Source organism: Microcaecilia unicolor, chromosome 3 (genome assembly GCF_901765095.1).
Source record: "Microcaecilia unicolor chromosome 3, aMicUni1.1, whole genome shotgun sequence".
In the NCBI taxonomy this organism is placed as follows: Eukaryota; Metazoa; Chordata; class Amphibia; order Gymnophiona; family Siphonopidae; genus Microcaecilia; species Microcaecilia unicolor.
The window spans coordinates 33,269,648-33,291,703 of record NC_044033.1 but is presented as its reverse complement, the minus strand read 5'-3'; the positions used below and the strand labels follow the sequence as shown (position 1 = coordinate 33,291,703).

General features: G+C 43.2%; 1 protein-coding gene across 2 annotated transcripts in view; it reads right to left on the bottom strand.

The window, feature by feature from the left end:
• TTC7A (tetratricopeptide repeat domain 7A) overlaps positions 1-22,056 on the bottom strand; it is a 557,697-nt gene that overhangs the window by 94,129 nt on the left and 441,512 nt on the right. For both annotated transcript variants that reach the window (XM_030195820.1, XM_030195819.1), the window contains 2 exons: positions 10,563-10,697; positions 5,440-5,642 (listed from right to left, as the gene is read on the bottom strand). In XM_030195820.1, the coding sequence (XP_030051680.1) occupies positions 5,440-5,642; positions 10,563-10,697 (338 nt within the window). The remainder of the gene's footprint in view (positions 1-5,439; positions 5,643-10,562; positions 10,698-22,056) is intronic.

Here is a 22,056-nt window from a genome sequence, read left to right as displayed (position 1 = left end):
CAATTTTTCAAGAAGTCTATATTCAATGTTCCCTTATTCTAATTATATTGATGGCCCACATTACGTCTACAGTACAAAGTTTAAAGAAGTTTAAAGTACAGTGTTCTCGGCTTTTCTATAAAGTCTGCTTTGGATTAATACAACAGTGCTGCAGTGATTTATTGTTCATATACCCTGTAGTGACAGCACAATGCTAGAAGCAGCGAGATCAATATTCCATTGTTCTACCAAAAACATGCCACGTTAGTACAACGGTATTAGACAAAGCTTAGTGCTGGGTCTTTATACTGCCATCCCTGTAACAAAAGGTTGCAGATGTAGTATTGTGAGGCTCTGTTCAAGTTCTACAAACGTTAAGTGTTCAGTGTTCATTAAGAAGTTCAATTGCGTTACAAATATGAAAACGTTCAACAGATCAGAGCAGTTCCACCACGTCAGTGCCTGGTCAGCCGTGTCGTGGCCCCACATGGGAAGATATCCGGCGGCTCTCCTTCAGCTCATTAGGATCCAAAGTGGCCCCAGCTTAAAAAGTAATGACAACCACTGTTCTAGAACGTAAACAGTTTGAGGGGTCCTTTTACTAAGGTGTGCCGAAAAATGGCCTGCGCTGGTGTAGGCGCGTGTATTGTACGCTCGCAAGGTCCATTTTTCAACACACCAGCAAAAAAAAGACCTTTTTTTTTTTTTTTGACCGAAAATGGATGTGCGGTAAAATAAAAATTGGTACGTGTCCAAATTGAGACGTGGTTTGGAGCCTACACGCCTTAGTAAGAGGGCCTCCTAGTTTTTAACTCTTCGTGAGGGGAGAAGAACAGTAAAAGCTTTTTTTTTGTGAGCGAACGCATCTTCCAGTTGATACATAGGAAAATTAGGCTTTGATGCCTAGTGAGAGATTTTCTCTTTGGTTATCCTGGGTTTTTTTTTATTTGTCTACCCACTTATTTTTCTTCTCTCTTCCTCCCCTTTCCCTCATTCTCTGAAACATGTTCCTCTCTCTTGTGTATATATATGGCCGCCCTTGCTCTCAGTAAAATACAGGTCAATGGCTCAGGCTAAAGAGCTAGGCCTCTACAAGCAAATGGCTCATAATAAGAGCTGGGCTTCTCTTAAAAATCCAAAGTCATCTCTGATACAAAATACATTTTTCTGCAGCACAAGCTGAACTGAGTTCTCAGGGAGCTGGCACGGGAGGGGGTCCTTTGCTCTTATAAACATGCCTGGGACTGGCATCAGTGAAGAGTCATGAAAGATGTTTTGGGCTAATGAAAGTAGATAAGGGGGTAGATGTACGTAGTTAGAGAGTACTCAAAGGGAGGGGGAGCTGAGAATAGCTGAGAAGAGCAGAATGACTGATGAAGTCATCTCGCCACCTGTGCTTTGCACCCCTTTTGTGTATAGTTAGAACCTGGGACCTAATGAAGTCACCCTTATCGGTTCCTTATCAACTGATAAGGGATAGCAAGTTCTGCTGACAAAGCTGGATCCCATTGGAATCCATTGGGTTGAGACAGTATAAAGGAAGCACCCCGAGAAGTGTAAGACGCAGAAGGAGAGACAAAGAGAGAGAGATACAGACGCAGATACAGATGCTGATGGAGGAGAGAGACAGAGTACCACCAAGAGCTGATGTGTCGTGTGATTCTGTTCCACTGTATGATTGACTGAATTTCTGGTATCCTCATTATTGGGTAATGTATCAATGATAATTAATACTAATAAACTATATCTCTTTAACTAATTAAAACTGGGTTCCTCTTTAATTACAGACTTAGCTACGGCTGAGCCTGTACTGAACTGCCATGAGCAGATTCAAGGTTGGGAAAGCTAGATATTTGGAGGGCATATGTAACTTTGCCAAGCGAGATGAGACGGGCCACTGCTTCCACTGCCTGATTAGCAAAGGCAGATTCTGAGAAAATAAATACTTGGCGAATTATCATCTCCAGCTTGCATTTATCCATAACCAAACATCTCTTTTATTTCATTAAAGGTAAGCCACCAATGAGTAGATAATAAAGAAACCATAATGTATACACCCATTACAGTGAGTTATATACTATTTGAAAGTAATCAGATAAATGTTGTAGATTTTCACTGGTCAGGAATATGTATTAGGGTGGACAAAAATATATCTCAAGAGCTGAAAGAGCAGAGATGGTCACTACATCAGACAATTAAAACATTAGACTGCAGACTTAAAATAACTCTTATGGGAGATTTCTCTGCTACTTAAATATGTCACGTGAGAAAGAAAAACAGTAGAGAAAAAAATGTTGGTCTTATGCCACACCATCTTAGCTCAGATATATCTCTGCATGTTGCTTTTACTTTGCTTTGCTGAAGTACTAAGTATTTTTAAAGAATAAAATGAGGGGGTAATGGAGCTTGTAAACTGCTTACAGCTGCAGGCTGAACTAAATCTGGATTTTCAATGCCAAGGGGGATGGGCCTGGGTCCGCCTGCCTGAAGTGCACTGCACCCACTAAAACTGCTCCAGGGACCCGCATACTGCTGTGATGGACCTGAGGCTGGTAAAAAAATATTTTTAAAGATGTTTTTTGAGGGTGGAAGGGGGTTAGTGACCACTGGGGGAGTAAGGGGAGGTCATCCCCGATTCTCTCCGGTGGTCATCTGGTCAGTTCGGCACCTTTTTGTGCCTTGGTTATAAAAACAAACAGGACCAGGTAAGGTCGTCCAAGTGCTCATCAGGGACGCCCTTTTTTTTCCATTATGGGTCGAGGATGTCCATATGTTAGGCACGCCCAAGTCCCGCCTCTGACACGCCCCAGTGAACTTTGGTCGTCCCTGCAACGGAAAGCAGTTGGGGACGCCCAAAATCGGCTTTCGATTATACCGGTTTGGGAGACCCTGTGAGAAGGACGCCCATCTTCCGATTTGTGTCGAAAGATGGGCATCCTTCTCCTTCGAAAATGAGCCTGAAAGGGTCCCTGACATGTATTAAGAAAATTATAAAAGGCAAAATTGCATTTTAGTACAAATCTGTTCAAAAAATTGCAAGTGGTTGAGAAAAAATATATTATCTTCAAATATATGTACATATTTGTATAAATATGAATTGAGTTTCTGAGAAATAAAAAGCCGTCTTACAAAGCATTTGTTTCTATTCCCTTCAAGTTCCATGAAAGGAGGATCAGGAAGCTGTTTTGGCAGCCATTTTAGGTATCTGAAAAATATATCTGATCTGACAAGCTGAATGGAGTGGAAGAGCAGTGAACTGAGAACCAGGGAAGCCAGGGTGCAACTCCCACTGCGGCTCCATCTAATCTTGGCAAGTCACTTAACACTCCATTGCCCACTTAAATTGTGAGCCCTCCAGGGACAGAAAACTACCTGAATGAATCTTGCCTTGAGCAGGTTACAAAGTAGGCACCTAGGGGTAATTTTATAAAGCATTTTCTACATGTAAAATATGTTTTAGATATGGAAAATGGCTCTTATAAATTTGCATAGGGGTATACGAGGTAGACAAACAGAAAAATGGTGCCTAGTTTTAAGCACAGGCATTCCTGGGGCAGAGTTTAGGTGGAGTCGCAGTGTGCATGCATACAAGTATATAACTGCTCCTACCTTGATGCAGGTGTAAATTTGTGTTAGAGTGTTTATATAGTACCGGGGATAGTTCTTGTAGTCTATCTTATTAAAAACACTAAGGAGGGAATTCAACAAGCAGCATTAGAGCCTTAATGCACCTTATTTGGCTTATAATGCGCATTATTTGCCCTAACGCTGCTATCCCAAAAATGCTGCAGTGATATTTAAGTTGTTGCGGGTTAACATTTAATGAGATACAAAAATATGCAAATGCATGTTTTGCATGTCATTAATATGCAAATTCCCTAACGTGATTTGCAGTGATACACCGCAGGTCGTGTTAGAGTCACACAGTCACGGTAAAATAACCTTAGCTTTTAGCTGGGGTCATTTTACTGTCTGGGAGCCCCAGGGCTGCCAAGTCATGGCCCGATGCTCCTGGGCCTCTGATGGTTAGTCCAGGCCATCCCTCCTGCTGCGAAGAGCCCCCCAACACAAAAGGAGACCCCCTCTGAAGACCTCCCCCACAATGGCTACCTTTGAATCTTAATGGTGGCTCAGTGGGGGTCTTCAGGAGGCCGGTGGTGGTCCGGGGGGGGGGGGGGCATAATCATCTTCCTGGTGGGGGTCTGTGACCCTAGTCCATGGGAATAAAGCTGCTTGCGAGGTGGCTCGAAAGCTGTGCTATTTCCTAGCCTGGGGATCCCGCAGGTTTCTGAATCCCGCGGGCGATCAAGGTGCAGTAAAGGGCAGTTTTACCACACCTTGATGAATTCCCCCCATAGAGGCTTATGTTGCCTTTATCAAGCAGACCAGAGGGAAACAACACAAAATGACATGAAGCAATAGCAGTGTAGTGGGCTGAAGATGGAACAACAAGGTGGAGCCAAACAGTCAGGAAGCAATTTTACTAAATCTATCCCCCCCTGAATCCATTCAGAACTCTGCTGCACGTCTTATATTCTGCCTGAACCGATATACTCATATCACCCCTCTCCTCAGTTCGCTTCACTGGCTTCCGATCAGATACCGCATACAGTTCAAGCTTCTCCTTCTCACCTACAAATGCACTCAGTCTGTAGCCCCTCATTACCTCTCTACTCTCATTTCCCCTTACGTTCCCGCCCGTAACCTCCGCTCACAGGACAAATCCCTCCTCTCAGTACCCTTCTCCACCACCGCCAACTCCAGGCTCCGCTCATTCTGCCTCGCCTCACCCTATGCTTGGAACAAACTTCCTGAGCCCTTACGCCAAGCCCCCTCCCTACCCATCTTCAAATCTTTGCTCAAAGCCCACCTCTTCAATGTTGCTTTCGGCACCTAACCTTTATACCTTTCAGGAAATCTAGACTGCCCCTATTTGATTGACTGTACATTTGTCCATTAGATTGTAAGCTCTTTGAGCAGGGACTGTCCTTCTATGTTAAATTGTACAGCGCTGCGTAACCCTAGTAGCGCTTTAGAAATGTTAAATAGTAGTAGTAGTAGTAGACTTGGCCTGTTTTGGCAAATGCCTGCGTCAGGGATCAGAAAGGTGTTCCACAGACACAGTGACAAAATATCAGACACAAGGATGAGTTCCTTTTGCAGCAGTGGCCCATTACATTGCTATTGCTTTATGCTGCCTTTATAAAATAGATACCGTTTGGGTGTCCGGTTATAAAATTATCCCTGTAGAGTACCAGTTAGACACTCTTTACTCCCTACATCATACAGCCTTAAGGTATTATGGTACTTCACAAATCTGAGGTTTAGGTTTGAATGAGATCTTGGGAGAAAAACAGCTTTGCTGTCTGTAGAAATCATAACACAAAATTGAGAGCAGACAAGACACTTACAGATGCATCAAGCCATTTGCTTTCTTAAGAAGAGAATCCTCAAACTTACCAGGCTGTTCATAATTTTTACTCCATCTGGATTCACGGTTAGCGCCTCGTCATACAATTGCTTAGCCTCCTCCAAACTGCCTTTCAGTTCTGCGAGCTTCCCACGCATGTACAACACAGCATGAGATGTGGGGAAGAGACTGGCCGCCTCTTGTATACAAAAGCCTGCTTCTTTCAGATGCTCTTGTTCCATGAAAAGTTCAGCTAGGCAAATAAAAATAAGAAAAACCCTTTTGATTGCAGTAATAACAATCTCTCCAATTAAACTGAAGTGCTAATAGCTAGCTAATGTTATTTTCATACCAACCCCGTGCTAGTGAAATAAAATGTCATTATTATTTTTATGAGTCTTTTAACATGTTTTGAATGTCACAGCAAAAGAAGGTTTTAATAGCCCCGTGCCTTCTATAGTTTTTGATTATTATGTGCTAGGGATACACACAGGTAAAAGCTTTTGATTTGCTTTTGGAATTTTCAGAATTGTTCATATTTTGGGGGCCTTTTACAATTTGTTTCTCACAATTCTTCTAATACAAGATATGTTAGAGTTTTTTGTTACTCACAAATCCATTGCATATGCATTAATTCATAGTGCACTATATTGCTTTTGTGCACACTAAACTTTTCAAGGCATGCTAACCAAGGAGCCCTTTTACAAAAGTACGTTACGTGCTTAACATACGGTTAATGCCTAGAAACAGGCTGTCACATAACTGCATCAATCTTTATGTTTATTAGTGCTGGCTATACTACCTTTCAAGACCAGGCAATCAAACCAGTTTACAATAAATAAAAAAATATATATATAAAAGAAAGGAATGTCATTCACCTTAACAGGAAAAAGGAAAGGAAAACAACAGGCAAGAAAGGGAAGGATAACTACTACTACTCAAAATTTCTAAAGCGCTACCAGACTTACGCAGCGCTGTACAGTCAAACATGAAGAGAGAGAGACAGTCCCTGCTCAAAAGAGCTAACCAGGGCCGTGCCGATGCGGTAAGCGAGGTAAGCATGGCAGGAGGGCGCCCCGCCGCACCATGCTTACCTCGCCCTCTTCTCCCCAGATCCTTTTTTTTTTTGTTGTTTAAATTTACCTCTCCGGCGCGCGGCAGCGTAAGTGAGAAGGAGGCGGCGCTCCCCCGGCCGCCCCGACGTGTCTTCCCTTCACTCGGTTCCGCCTTCTTCTGACGTAATTTCTTACGTCCGAATAAGGCGGGACACAGCGAAGGCAAGACACGTCGGGGCGGGGGAGCGCCACCTCCTTCTCACTAACGCTGCCTACGCTGCAAGCGCCGGAGAGGTAAAGTTAAACAAACAAAAAAAAGGATCTGGGGAGAAGAGCGCGGGTAGTGTAGCGCTCGTTTTCGGGGGGGGGGGGGGGGGGGGGGGGGCGCCGGAGAGGCCAACTGCAGGTGGGCGCCGGAGACCCTAGGCACGGCCCTGGAGCTAACAATCTAAAGGACATAACAACAGAGACAATCAAATTAGGACAGCATTGTACATCTGATTACACAATAGTTCATAGGGACAGACTAATAGATCTAAACAGCTAAAGACAATTAAGGTATGCAAATACATAATACAGACAGATTGGTAGTGGTATTGAATAGAGGAGTAATGGTAAGGTTAAGTGCCAAAAGCAGAGTCGAAAAGATGAGCTTTGAGCAAGGATTTGAAGATGGGTAGGGATGGGGCCTGACGTTTCAGTTCAGGAAGTCTATTCCAGGCAAAGGGAGAAGCGAGGCTGAAAGGGCGGAGTCTGGAGTTAGCAGAGGTGGAGAAGGGAGCAGAAAGGAGGGATTTATCCAGTGAGTGGAGGTTAGGATAAGGCCTCCTAATATAGAAAGACAATAGGAAGTAAATGCAAAGGTGTCTATCTACTGCCCCAGTCGAACCACTACTGTGCCTAATGCAGGCCCAAAAGCAAGCAAGAAAAGATTAACTTTCAATTGTGCACAAAAACTCAAATAGGAAAGCTCTATACTAGAGAATGGTACGGTGACAAAAGTCTGATCCCATCCCTGTGCCGTCTTCACCAGCTCAGTCTGACCCCATCCGCACATGCCTCAAACAGTTATGATTTTATATTTAAATATTTTTATTCAAATATAAAAAGGAACAATAGTCTACAAACGTCGCTTATAATTCACAAACAATAATACAGAACAATGATCAACCCCCCCCCCCCCCCCCTTCATAAACATCCCCTCTACTATCGGGAAAACTGAGCAAGCCAATTACTACAGAATGCTACACAGAAAATTCATGCTAACAGAATACCTGGGTCACACACAGAACACAAATGCCAAGTACAGAATAGCTGACTACGAATGATAAACATAAATTAAACCATAATCCCAAGAAGCCACATCTTGTATGTAGTACAACACCAAAGAAATTTGAAAGAGATGGACTTCCTTCTATACTGTATGCAACCCGGGCCCTGTTGCCACTAGCTCAGTCCCCGGGGTCCAGTACCCCACAGACCCGGGCCACAAACAGAATTCCCACCGGTCTCTCCACTTAGTCTGTCCAACTCACACAGTCACTGGTGTCACCATTCAAGCTTGGAAGTAGGCTAAAGGCTGGAATAGAGATCGGGAGCAATGGGGAGTACAGTCGGGGCTTTCGAGGGTACTCTGCTAGTCCGGGGAGCAAGCATCCTCACTCTCACTCCAAAGAACCACATGATGCTCCAAGGATTTTATTTTATGCAAATGCAACTTTACTAAATTGTCTGCAACAGGCAGTTCAACCATTTATAACTCCATCTGGACAGTCATCAATTTGTCTTAGTAATCTTACTGTCCATTCAAGATTGTGTATTACAACTTCATCCTCTTTCCAGACTGGATTTTGCTTCATCAGCCTCCGGTATTTACAGCACTCCTTGTCCTTTACCCGTCCCTTTGGGCTGATAACAATCCAAGCCTGCTCCTGATACTCCAGATCAAATCTGGTTCTCCTTCAGGCACAGACCCTTCTTGGCTGTCCTCCTTCCAGCAGTGCACTTCTCAAGCTACAACCTGGCCTTGAACAGACTTGCCCTGCTCCAGTTCCTGCTCTCGGGCTGGGTTCCCCTTACCCACCTGGAGTCCCTTACTTCTTTTCAGATGCCACTGTTAGGGGCAGCAACTACTCCTTAAGTTCAAATGTGACATATTCTAATCAAAAAATAGAAAATAAAATTACTTTTTCTACATTTTGTAATCTGGTCATTTTATTTTTCAAATCATGTTGGTTCCAGGCTCTGGTTTATGTTTCCCTCTGCCTTCTCTTAACTTACTTGCTAGGGTCTCCTGTTCATTTGACATTTCTTCTCTTTCTATGCTCACCATCTTTCCTCATGTTCAGCATCTCCCTTTTCTGTGTCCCCTATACTTCCCTGTCCAGCATCTCCCATGTCTATATCCCCACATCCATCATCATCACCACTCTATGTTCCTATCCCCTTCCCCCAGTGTCCAGCATCACTCCTCTGTGCCCCTATTCCCTCCCCCGTGTCCAGCATCACTCCTGTGTCTCTATGCCCCCCCAAGTCTAGTATCTCCCTTCTGTGTTCCTATTCTCCCCCGTGTCTAGCATCTTCTCCCTGTGTTCATATACCCCCTCTCATGTCCAGCATTGCTCCTCTGGGTCCATATACCATCCCTATGCAGCATCATCCCTTTGTGTCCCTGTCCCTATGCTCCCCTTCATGGGCATCATGTCCCTTCTATTTCTGGATATCTCAATGTATCCAGCTTCTCCTCTCTCATTCTCCCATACCCTAATGTGCCTCTCTCCTCTCTGACCCCACCCCATCAAGCTTCTCTCTCTCTTTCCTACCCCCAGCATCTGGCTCATTTGTCCTCCCTTTCTCCCATCTGCTGCGTGTTTAGTATTTGATTCCCTTTTCCTTCATCCCCTTGGTTCAGCATCTCTCTTTCCCTTCTCTGCCCTCCCCCCTGCAGGTTCAACACTTCTCTCCCTTCCCTCCAGCCCTCCCAACTGGTCCAGAATCTCTCTCCCTTCCCTCCTGCCCCCACTCCAAAGGTCCAGAACATCACTTCTTTCCCTCCAGTCTTCCACCAAGGGTCAAGCACCTCTGTCCCTTCTCTCCAGCTCCCTCTCCCATGGGCCCAGCACCTCTCCCCTTCCTTCCAGCTCCCCAGGAGTCAAGTACCTCTTTGCCTTCCCTCCAGTCTCCCTGTGGGTCCACCACCTCTCTCCTTTCCATTCAGTCAGTCCCCCTCCCGCAGATCCAGCCCCCTGTGGAACCAGCACCTCTCTGCCTTCCTTCCAGCTCTCCCCCCACTGGTCCAGTACCTCTGCCTTCCCTCCAGTGCCCCTATGGGTCTAGCACCTCCCTGGTCCGTGCAGCTCATTCGCATGTGATTTCTTTTGAGAATCACTCGCTATTTCCACCGAGGTAATTTTTACCGAGATGGAAATAGCGAGCGATCGTTTCCAGGGACTTTTGTATATTGGCGCCTAAGAACCTTCATCAAAACCTGTCCTACTGGCCCCTTTTTCTAAAGGGCGCTAAGCCCTAATGTAAGGTTAGCATGCGACAAAAGGCTTACGGCAAAAGGCGTTAAAGAATCTTGTGGCGATTTTCTCGTCGTGGACTAAGCACACAGTAACATGTTCAGAGAGTGGGCGTTCCTGCATTGTCCTACCAGCGATGGTTAATGTAGGTGCACTTAGCGCCAGTGGCGTAGCTAGGGGGGGGGGGGGGCGCCAGGGGAGCGGCCACTCCCCCAAACGGAGTTCTGCCGGCGCCTATTTTTTGCATTGAAAATGTGCGCCGGCGGAAGTCCGCTCTTGCGCCGTCAACCTGGCTTCACTTCTGCTTAGTGCCTCCTAATTAGGGGGCAGTAAGTGCTCCAGTATTAATTTTTTGCAGGTCTTGCACTCAATGGGAACATTAGCGCACAACCTGAAAAAAACAAAATCAAAAAGGAAAAAAAAAACCCTAGCAAGTACCGTGTTACATCTGAGCTTAGTGCACTGGAAAGTCTCACATTGAAATGCACTAAGCCCAAATTTTACTGCACTTTAGTAAAAGGGCCCCTACATCTAAGATAGAAATGAAAAATTCATATTTAAACCTTTAGAAACATAGCCCTGGAAGTTCCTTACCTGCGTGTAGCCATATCTGTTCAAGAGTTACCCAGAACTGCATAGGACCCTGCTTATGGGTGGTGCTATGCCTGGTTATTTCCGATATAGCCTGCTCCAGCCGTGAGGCTGCGATAGAAGATGCCTTCTGTGAGCCTAAATAAAAACACACACACACATTTATAAATTGATGCTTAATTGAATAACATCTTAAGCTGTATTTGTTGTGATCTATCACAACACCTACTCACTTTGAACTGCAGTATACCATTTCTGAATGCTATAATAGATTAATTGCAAAAATCCCTTTCCATTTGTAGTTCGTGGATTACTCATGAACAGCAATATCAAGTAAACAAATTCTGAACCAGATGCTGGCTTAATATTGTCTACTTATCAGGGAAGCAAGACTAATGGGCTGAGGAGATTCAGTTTATGAGTAGTATTTATACAAGACAAGTGGAGGGGCATTTTCGATATGTCGTCTAAGACAAGTGGAGGGGCATTTTCGATATGTCGTCTAAGTCCGACTTTGTTATGCCTATGTGTCCGCCCCCTTGCAGTTATGTGCTATCTCTCTAATTCAATAATCTTGCGTGCACATTTTCGTGTTTAGCACGCAAATTGGCGCACACAGGTTAGATCAAAACGGTAGTTACATGTATAACTTTATTGTTAAATTAGGTGCTAATTGGCACTAACTACAAAGAACAGGCTAGAATTACAGTTAATTAGAGCTAAGTGGCACAGATTTGTTGTTTCACATGTAACTGCCCTTGGTAGTAATTCTATAACCTTTGCGCATAATTCCATTAGTGTGCAACTGCTAGGCGATGTGGATATGGGAGGGGAACGGGCAGGTCATTGGCGTGCTCAGCGCTTATGAGCAAAGGTTATAGAATACTGTCAGTCATGCGGATAGCTGACAGCAGTTAGGCACAAACATTTACACCAGCTTTTGACATGGTGCAAGTCAAAGCTCGACAAACCCAAGGTGCCAGAATTTGTGGCCTGAACTCACAGGCAGCTTCATCAGAGCTGCGAAAAGAAGGCTGCACCAGCAGCACCATCCCCCATGGCACTTCCAACGCTTGCATGCAGACACAGGCATTTCCCCCTCAGCACCTCTGACGATGGAACTTAAGCTCACACACTCCCCCCTCCACCCCCCAGTCCCTGGCCCAGTGTTGATCACACATAAAAAGATAAGCGTTGCCATACTGGGACAGACCGAAGGCCCATTAAGCCCAGCATCCTGTTTCCAATAGTGGCTAATTCATGTTACAAGCACCTGGCAAGATCCCAAAACACTACAATATAATTTTATGCTGCTTATCCTAGATATAAGCAATGGATTTTCCCCAAGTCCATCTTAATAATGGCTTATAGACTTTTCATTAAGGAAGTTATCCAAATCTTCTTTAAACCCTGCTAAGCTAACTGCTTTTACTACATTCTCTGGCAACAAATTCCAGAGTTTAATTACATGTTGAGTGAAGAAATATTTTCTCCAATTTCTCCTTCTCACCAGATCTTGGTTGAACCGTGGATCACTAGTTCTTTGTGTGCTAATGGACTGTGTTTTTGATGGGGGGCAAGAGTGTTGTATGTTAAAGATATTGTGGCATTTAGGGATTCTGCTGTCATCAAGGGAAAGAGTAGTTAACTTCCCTATTTACAGTTTAAAATAATCATAAAAGAGCTCAGGTATCAGATGACATAAGTCTCAAGTCAAATGACTAAGACAGTGGTTCCCAAACCTGATCCTGGAGGCACCCTAGCCAGTCAGGTTTTCAGGACACCCACAATGAATATTCATGAGAGAAATTTGCATGCACTGCCTCCACTGCATGCAAATATATCTCATGAATCACAGGAGTATTGGGTTCAGTTTTGGAAGCCAAGAATGTAAAAAGACTGGAAGCGGTGCAAAGAAAAGATACGAAAATGGTATGGGATTTACGTTGCAAACCGTACGAGGAGAGACTTGCCGACCTGAACATGAATACTTTGGAGAAAAGAAGAAACAGGGGTGACATGATACAGACATTCAAATATTTGAAAGGTATTAATCCGCAAACAAACCTTTTCTGGAGACGGGAAGGTGGTGGATACGTGGAATGCCCTCCCGCGGGAGGGGGTGGAGATGAAAATGGTAATGGAATTCAAACATGCGTGGGATAAACATTAAAGGAATTCTGTTTAGAAGGAATGGATCCACGGAATCTTAGCGGAGATTAGGCGGCGACGCTGGTAACTGGGAAGAGAAACCGGTGCTGGGCAGTCTTCTACGGTCTACGCCCTGATCGTGACTGAATAGATAGGGATGGGCTTGAGTGTAAATTTTAAGGGGCTTCAACAATAGCTTCAGAACTTTTAGTACAAGAAGGGTGCTGAGCAGACTTATAAGGTCTGTGCCTGAGAATGGAAAGGACAAATCAAACTCATATATATATATATATATATAAAGTATCCCACATCAAGTAAAATGAGTTTATCTCACTAGGTAGACTGGATGGACCGTACAGGTCTTTATCTGCCATCACCTACTATTATACTATATGAATATTCATTGTGGATATACTGAAAACCTGACTGGATGGGGTGCCTTCAGGACCAGGTTTGGGAACCACTGGACTATGACATACAGGAGGGGCAGAAGGATGAAGAGTACACAACGATCAGTCCAGGGCAACGGTGAGATATGAGAGGTTGTCAGACGTGTGACTCACACATATGGGTTGGGGCAGCAGTGTGTTGTAATAGGTTACAATCAGAGATACGATGTAGAACATTCACAGAACAGGTAGATGCTACGATCTCCAAGAATGATGGGCCGAGGAGCATGAATGCAGTGGTTGGCGTGAAGGGCCTGTAATGGAATGAAGGTGGTGCCTGCTACAGGAGAGTGATGATAGAGCAAAAGAAAATCAACTCTAAATGGTCCATAAGCCTAAAATTTAGTGCTTCAATTGATGGTTGTGATTGAAGTGGGGCCATTTCCACTTTCAAATTCACAGTATAAATGACAGCTAGGCTACACCCTCTCTTGCTGGTTCAATTAGCAAAGAAGCTTGAGTAGCCCGGCTGCGTGGCCTGAATAAGAATCAGTCAACCGTGTTTTCATTAGATGTAAGCTTATTTGTCACAGTCATAGGTCTCTGGCAATAATTCTATGTAGTAGCTGCCAGTTCTCCATATTATTTGTCCTGTGACACCTTCATGAAGATGATGTAACTTGGTGTTCTTTTCATTACCATCCCAGATCCATAACTATTCACAGGGTGGGAGGAGTAAAGGGAGAAAAGGTGACTTAACAATCAAGATTTAATACTGATGAGTTGTCCTGAATAGTAATATTATCCTTAAGCATTTTAAAATGCTGACTTCAAACTGTACAGAGACTCCAGTATAACTACTACTACTACTTGACATTTCTAAAGCGCTACTAGGGTTACGCAGCGCTGTTCAATTTTAACATGGAAGGACAGTCCCTGCTCAAGGAGCTTACAATCTAATAGATAAGAGTGAGACAAATATAGGACAATCAAGCCATTGTGACATCACTGATGAGGTTGGCTCTTAGGCATTGGTGGAATGAGGCATTATGACATCACAATGTCAGCTCTGGTTAAATCACTGCTATATGTAATACTACTACTACTACTTGACATTTCTAAAGCGCTACTAGGGTTACGCAGCGCTGTTCAATTTTAACATGGAAGGACAGTCCCTGCTCAAGGAGCTTACAATCTCATTTCTTCCAAATCCAGTGTTGGTCTATTATTTTAGATGTGACGTAGAAAGGTAAGAATTTTTCATTTTACTGTAAAACAGTGTAAAATATTTATGTTCTTTGTAGATAATTGAGGGGCCTGTTTACTAAAGGGTATTCTTAATGAATATTAATACAGAATGTTTAATACAGAACAATATTTACTGTAGTCGATAATATATATGTGTGTGACCAGCGGCAGAAACACTTCAGAGTTAATGGCTATGGTCCATCTACAACAGCCTCACTCTCACTCCCAAGTAAAATGCGGAGGCCGTTCATGTCTGCTGTCCTACCCTCTTACTTTTTGCAGACTAAATGCCTGGATCCTTCAAGGCCCCTACAACTCTACTCCCCCATCCAGAGAATCCAGGTCCCTGCCAGTCTGAAAATAAATCCCTAGCCACCTCACAACCAAAATAGAAGTTCCACTGTGTCCTCTTGTTCTTCCCACCCAAAATCTCTTGATAGGGCTCTAAGGGGGTATTGTCCCCACTCTATTATCCAAGACTCCAGCAACGGTGATGGGGGCAGAACAGATCACACTTTTTATTTGGCAGCCAAAAGTGTGCTGAATGACTTCAACAGATTCTTTGTCTAAAGCACTTGACTTGTGAACTGGCTGCCTTGACACATACATAGATGTAGTTAAGGTTTTGTACTGTGGTGGGGGAGGGTAAGGGGGAGAGAGGGGGGTAATGGTTTACTGCAAATTATACTATGTCATATGATTTTTGGCAAACACAATCCAACACAAGCAGAAGAAGCCAAGACACTCCTACACAGGAACCAGAAGAGATGATAAAGTGGGATTGACCACACAAATGGACCAGGATGGCTTTTACACAGGAACCAGAAGAGATGATAAAGTGGGATTGACCACACAAATGGACCAGGATTGCTTTTTACCACGCAAATGGACCAGGATGGATGCAAGAGTATTTGTCATAGTCGTAATACTCGACTGTGAGAAATATATTAAAGAAGTAGAGAGGCAAATCACCGAAATAGATTTTTATGTACCTCTTGATAGTGATCCTACTGACACTCTTAAAACAGATATCACACAGATAGTTGACTTTACACATTTGTTTGGGTTCATCACATTAAAAGTGTTAGACTGGTTGTGAGCCCTTGGGCCCCATCCGAGGCCTAGTATAGGGGTTAGGCCAAGGCCGAGGGTGGGCCAAGCCGGCACTACACACTACCCCAGCTACCAAGCCCTGTACACACACGCAGCAACCAACTTGCACCTCCAGAAAAGGGAAGATAGGGCAATCAGGCAGGCCTCACGGCCTAACAGGAACCGATTCACTCAGAATTCAAGCATGCGGGCCTCACAGCCTAACTGGAACCGACTCATGCTTAGGGAGGGGAGAAAGAGACCAAATGAGGGGTCCCCCATGGGAACCGGAGCACCAGCAACACCCTCGGTGCTGGTAATCAAGGAGAAAGGGAAGCCTACACAGAAACACGTCAAGCTGAAGCCCAGCATAAACAAAGGAAGTGAGGGACTGTAATATAAGATACTGTAAGAAAACAAGAAGGCAGACAATCCGCAAAATCCAACGTGGAAGCAAACAGACACAGATCAATCAAGGTATGGTATACAACTTTATTCTAAAAAAAAAACAAAAAACGCCCGACACAGACTGTGTTTCGCCCACTAGGGCTGCGTCAGGGGCTCTACAATAACAAATAATAAACATATAAATCATGACATAATAATATGTTAAAACATATCATTTAAATAATAAAATATATAAATACAATTCTTGGAAGGAAGACATATAAATATCATAGCAACAAACATTAAAATGTGTATGGACATATTTTGCTAAATTTTAATGTTTGTTGCTATGATATTTATTTGTCTTCCTTCCAAGAATTTTATTTATATATTTTATTATTTAAATGATATGTTTTAACATATTATTATGTCATGATTTATATGTTTATTATTTGTTATTGTAGAGCCCCTGACGCAGCCCTAGTGGGCAAAACACAGCCTGTGTCGGGCGTTTTTTTTAGAATAAAGTTGTATACCATACTTTGATTGATCCACGTCTGTTTGCTTCCATATAAGATACTGTAGGCAGAGACCCTCAGCAGACAGGGAAGGGAAAAGTCCGCAAAACGGAGTGCGGAGCCTAACACACACACCCAGCACAGAAAGGGACTGTGCTCTGTAATACAGGAGATAGAACAGCAAAGAAAGGACTGAAAGAGTCACAAAGGGAAGACTGCAGTAAACAGACAACTGCCAGAAGCAGAGGAACTGTGCAAACAAAGGGTTAAACCAAGCTCAGCACACACACAGCAACCAGAGGCAGGGCACCCTGCAGACAACGGGGAGTACACAGAAAGAACAAACAAACAACCCCCCACGGAGAGAAACAAAGGGTCCACAAGGGCAGGACCTGCCAAGCAGAAAACAAACATGGCACAAAGAGAAATCTGAAGGAAGGGGAAGCAAAACAAACAAGCTAGAACAGAATGAGGTAGGAACTCACCACACTGCACACAGCCAAACAGAGGAACCCAGGTGCAGTGAGAGAGGTAATTAAACACACGCAGGCAGGAGCCAGCAGACAAGAGACTGAGCAACAGAAACTGCAAGCAAGGGAAGGAGTAACAATTCCACACAAGCACAGAGCTAATAGCTCAGACACAGCAAAGGTAAGGCTTCAGCAGAATTGGAGTAATGCTAAAGCAAGGGTTGTAGGGAAATGTAAGCTTAAGTAGATCAGACTGACATCAGCTCAGCCCCTGACGGACCAATCAGGAGCGGTTCCAAGCATTCCACTGTCTGACTAGCAGAACTCTACCAGAATCATAACAAAAAGAGAAATCTTTTCTCACTGTTGAGCATTTGGTGATTTCTATATCTGTGATTTATCACAAATGATTAACTTTTTAGACGATTTCAACAGAGTTCTCAGCGACATATACCTGGGTTACACTGGATATCGATTCTTTATATACAAATATACCCCAAGTTGAAGCCTGTGTCATAATTGAGAAAACATTAGAAAATAGACACAGTGCCACATTCTTAATTGGTTGATTCTCTCTTTTGCTATCATTTCAGTCACTAAGTATTATTTTTGCTTTGAAAAAAAAATTTATCAACAAATCAAGGGCACTGCTATGGGGGCTTCAATGGCTCCAGACATTGCAAATTTGTATTTTGCTAATTTTGAAAAATGTTTTTTTGAAAGACCATCCATTCACTTTGGAAATTAGAATGTATAAGTGATTCAAAAATGACATTTTCATTCTTTGGAGGGGCTCTGTAGAATGCCTTACCCATTTTCATGTCTGGCTTAACACTATGGACAATAAACTGAGATTTAAGTTGCAATATGATTTCAATGAGATCCCCTTTTTGGATATTCTAATTAAGAAAGGTTCATTACCACAATTTATAAAAAAAAAAACAACAACAGACAAAAACAGTTATTTGCATTTTGCTAGTTTTCATAATAGACAACTTAAAACCAATTTACCATATTTGTCAGTTTTTAAGACTCTAGAGACTTTGTTCTGAGGTACAAGATTTTGATATTGAAGCAACAGTCTTGGTTGCGAGATTTCAGCATAGGGGTTATCCTTTTAAGTGAATCCAAGATGAATACATTAAGGCTAAAACACCTTGCTGAGATGATTTGCTTAAAACCAATAGGGTCAGCAGAACATCGCTAGACATAGAGTGTTTCTCAGATTTTCTCATTAACTCACAATATTCAAAAGGTAATTATGAAACATTGGCATATATATTTCAATCCCATGACTGCTTTAAGGACAAGTATCCTACGATTGCCTATGCACATGAAAGGAATCTTCCACGTTACCTGCTAAGATAGTGACTGTGCATTCTGGACACACTAAATAAGGATCTTGTTCTGTATTCATTCACTTACCCTTCTACTTGCAAACCCCCTAATTCTATAAAAGTTGCCAAAAACTGTGTGCACAAATTTGGGTGCTCCCCCAATTTGCGTGCATAATTTAATTGAACAATGAGCTAATTAGTGGCACTAATCTTCCGAAGGCTACTGAAAACAGATCTCTTCAAGAAGGCATACCATAAACAGCCATCTTAAAAACTAAACAATAACATTATACATGATCTATACAAAACCGAACTTTCATCGCATGACTGCTTAACCTCTTTGCTATTAATGATCAAGCACTACCACTTTAAACCTTATGTCGAATAGGGTCTCTCTATAGTCGATGACCTATTGTCTGTTACAATCCAATTTATTACTCAGGAATCTTCTTGCAATACTATAATGTACTCTTCTTTACCAGGTATGTATGCACATGGTATATATATATACCATGATCTGTTCCACATATATTATGTTCCATGTATGTTACCATGTATGTATGCACCTTAATGCAATAATACCATTTGGAATTCTGTTACCCGGAAATGGCAACTGCCATTACGGCAAATGTAAGCCACATTGAGCTTGCAAATTGGTGGGAAAATGTGGGATACAAATGCTACAAATAAATAAATAAATAAATTTTTTATTTTTGTTACATTTGCACCCCGCACTTTCCCACTCACGGCAGGCTCACTGCGGCTTACATGGGGCAATGGAGGGTTAAGTGACTTGCCCAGAGTCACAAGGAGCTGCCTGTGCCTGAAGTGGGAATTGAACTCAGTTCCTCAGGACCAAAGTCCACCACTCTAACCACTAGGCCACTCCTCCACTTGGCTTTTTAACAAGCAAATATTGCCACTAATTAGATTTAATTGGAATTTGCGTACTTAAATGTAGGCACGGGATCGCATAAAGTTTATGCGTGGAAATGGGAGGGTCTTAGGTGGAACGGGGGCATTCCTTGCATTTATGTGCACTGTTATAGAATATGGGGGATAGCCACCCAATTTAGGCATGTACATTTGCACCACGTTTTAGTTGCAAAGTATAAAGGATAAACCTGATTTAAAAATGAAATCCCCTCCTCCCCCACCCACATAATGTTGCTGGTTCTCTCTGTTGGGGACAGTTTTCCCAAAGGTCCATCTGCAGGGGAGAGAGGGAGTGTAAGCATCTGTTTAGCTGCGGATCGCCTTTGTTGCCTTTTCTTTAACACAGTATCAGAGCAGGAAGGACTCGGTTCAGGAGAAAATTTAATTCTGGTAAGAGTAGCTACTACTGCTGGAATCATCTTTCCCTTACCTCACCAGTTGGTATTAGGGGAGACTGAGAAATAGGACTGCAGATCAAAGAGAAATGACAGGTGGAGGGTAAGAAATGGGAATTACAAGAATGTTAGGGTGACAGATTTTACCCAAGCATTATTACAATCATGTTACTTCCTCTTTTCACAGCTCTATACTAGCTCCCTTTTGGCTTCTGCATTCTGCAGCTCCATACTACCTCTCCACTTCTATCTTTCCCTATGTCCCTCATCAAGATATTTGTGCACTGTGCAGGCTGCTGCTGTCTGTGCCCTTCCCTGCCACTATTAACTTTCTGGCAGGCTGTAACGTATGCCTAGAATGTTCCAGAACTGCTTAAAGACCCACCTTTTTGAGATCACTCTTAAATCCCAAATCCCCGACTCTTCCTGATCCTGACCTCTCAAGTGATTACTACGAACTATTAGTTTTGTAGGTGCGTCTCAGCTAGACTGCAAGCTCCATGGAACAGCAATTGTCTCTATTTTGTGTCTGCTCACGAAAAGCCAAAGTATTACCACCATAAATCGTAGAAGTTATTCTTTATTGATATAGTCGATGTGGCCACATTTTGCCCTCAGGCTGCGCCAGAGGTACAATTATACAGCAAATCCTAGTGTCAAAAACAAGGTTGTTTCAGTAATAGAATAACGGAGCGATTAAGAATTCAAAACGCGCTCACAGCATCTCTCACACAACATTACAGCATAAGTCAGTCTGAGAGTGAAACGTGCTCATGTCAGGTATACCAATAAGAAACAATTTCTACGATTTATGGTGGTAATACTTGGTTCATCGAGTAGCTGCCACTGTACTACTGAGCCTCTACTTTGTGTCTGCGCAGTGCTGCATATATCTACTATAGATATGCTCTTTAGTAGCAGTGCATTAGAAGTGCTGAAGGCAAAAATTTGGGTTAAAATAATAAGCTCTAATGCAAACAATGCTTCCAAACACAGTATCATTTGTTATTTATTTATTATAAATTTTCATAAAGTAAACGCGACTTCAGATCCCTGGGGCTGTTCCTTGTTTTTTTATTGAGCAGCTCCACTCCGCTATACCATTGGAATTTTTGATTTTCCATTACGGTAACATGCGGGAATCCTCAACAGTCTAGTTTACTCATTTTTATATTTTTTCCTTATCTTTAACACTTATCTTTTTCTTCAGGAGTTTGATTTTTCTAAGAAAAAAAAATAAAAATGAGTAAACTAGACATGCAGGACGTCAGACTCACAGAAACAGAAGCCTGCGCAGCTTTCTACATGGAATGTTGCTAGTGGAACAGCAACATTCCATGTAGAATGTCCAATAGTAGCAACATTCCATGTAGAATCTCCAATAGTATCTATTTTATTTTTGTTACATTTGTACCTTGCGCTTTCCCACTCATGGCAGGCTCAATGCGGCTTACATGGGGCAATGGAGGGTTAAGTGACTTGCCCAGAGTCACAAGGAGCTGCCTGTGCCTGAAGTGGAAATCGAACTCAGTTCCTCAGGACCAAAGTCCACCACCCTAACCATTAGGCCACTTCTCCACTGTTGCTACTATTTACCGTTCAGTGAATCCAGACTGCCCCAATTTGACTGCCCCTATCGGACCGACCGTTCACTTGTCTATTAGATTGTTAAGCTCTTTGAGCAGGGACTGTCTCTCTTTGTTAAATTGTACAGCGCTGCGTAACCCTAGTAGCGCTCTAGAAATGTTAAGTAGTAGTAGTAGTTAAAATAATAAGACAAACTGCTGGTGTTTGATGAATCATAAGTAAGTGACTCCTTTCCTGTCAGTGTGTGAGTGAGGATTGGTTCATGCACTGCCAGGAGAGAAGACCTTAAATAAAAAGGATGGAATCCCTCACTCACACCCCGACTCTTCTGACATCCTCCACCCCACCCCCACCCCCATCAAAATGCCCTTGTGGCCCAGTGGGCCTTGGATTTCTCTCACTCCCTCCCCTGGTGACTGAGCCCTCTTAAGGGCTATCTGGTCCAGGAATCCCTTGTCTGGGCACTCACGATCAAGAAGGTCCTGGCCTAGCACCTGAGGCCCTCAAATAGAGAGCTTCCACTATGGTCTATGCACACTCTACCAGAACCCTTATCCACACTCTTATCACCTCTCGCCTTGATTATTGTAACCTGCTTCTCACCGGCCTCCCTCTTAGCCATCTCTCTCCTCTTCAATCAGTACAAAACTCTGCTGCGCGACTCATTATCCGCCTAAGTCGTTATGCTCACATTAGCCCTCTCCTTAAGTCACTTCACTGGCTCCCTATCCGTTTCTGCATTCAATTCAAACTTCTCTTATTGACCTATAAGTGCATTCACTCTGCCGTTCCCCAGTACCTCTCCACTCTTGTCTCTCCCTATGACCCCCCCCTCGGGTATTCCGTTCTGTAGATAAATCTCTCTTATCTGTCCCCTTCTCCTCTACTGCTAATTCCAGACTCCATTCCTTTTATCTTGCTGCACCTCAAGTCTGGAATAGACTTCCCGAGCCTGTACGTCTAGCCCCATCTTTGGCCATTTTCAAG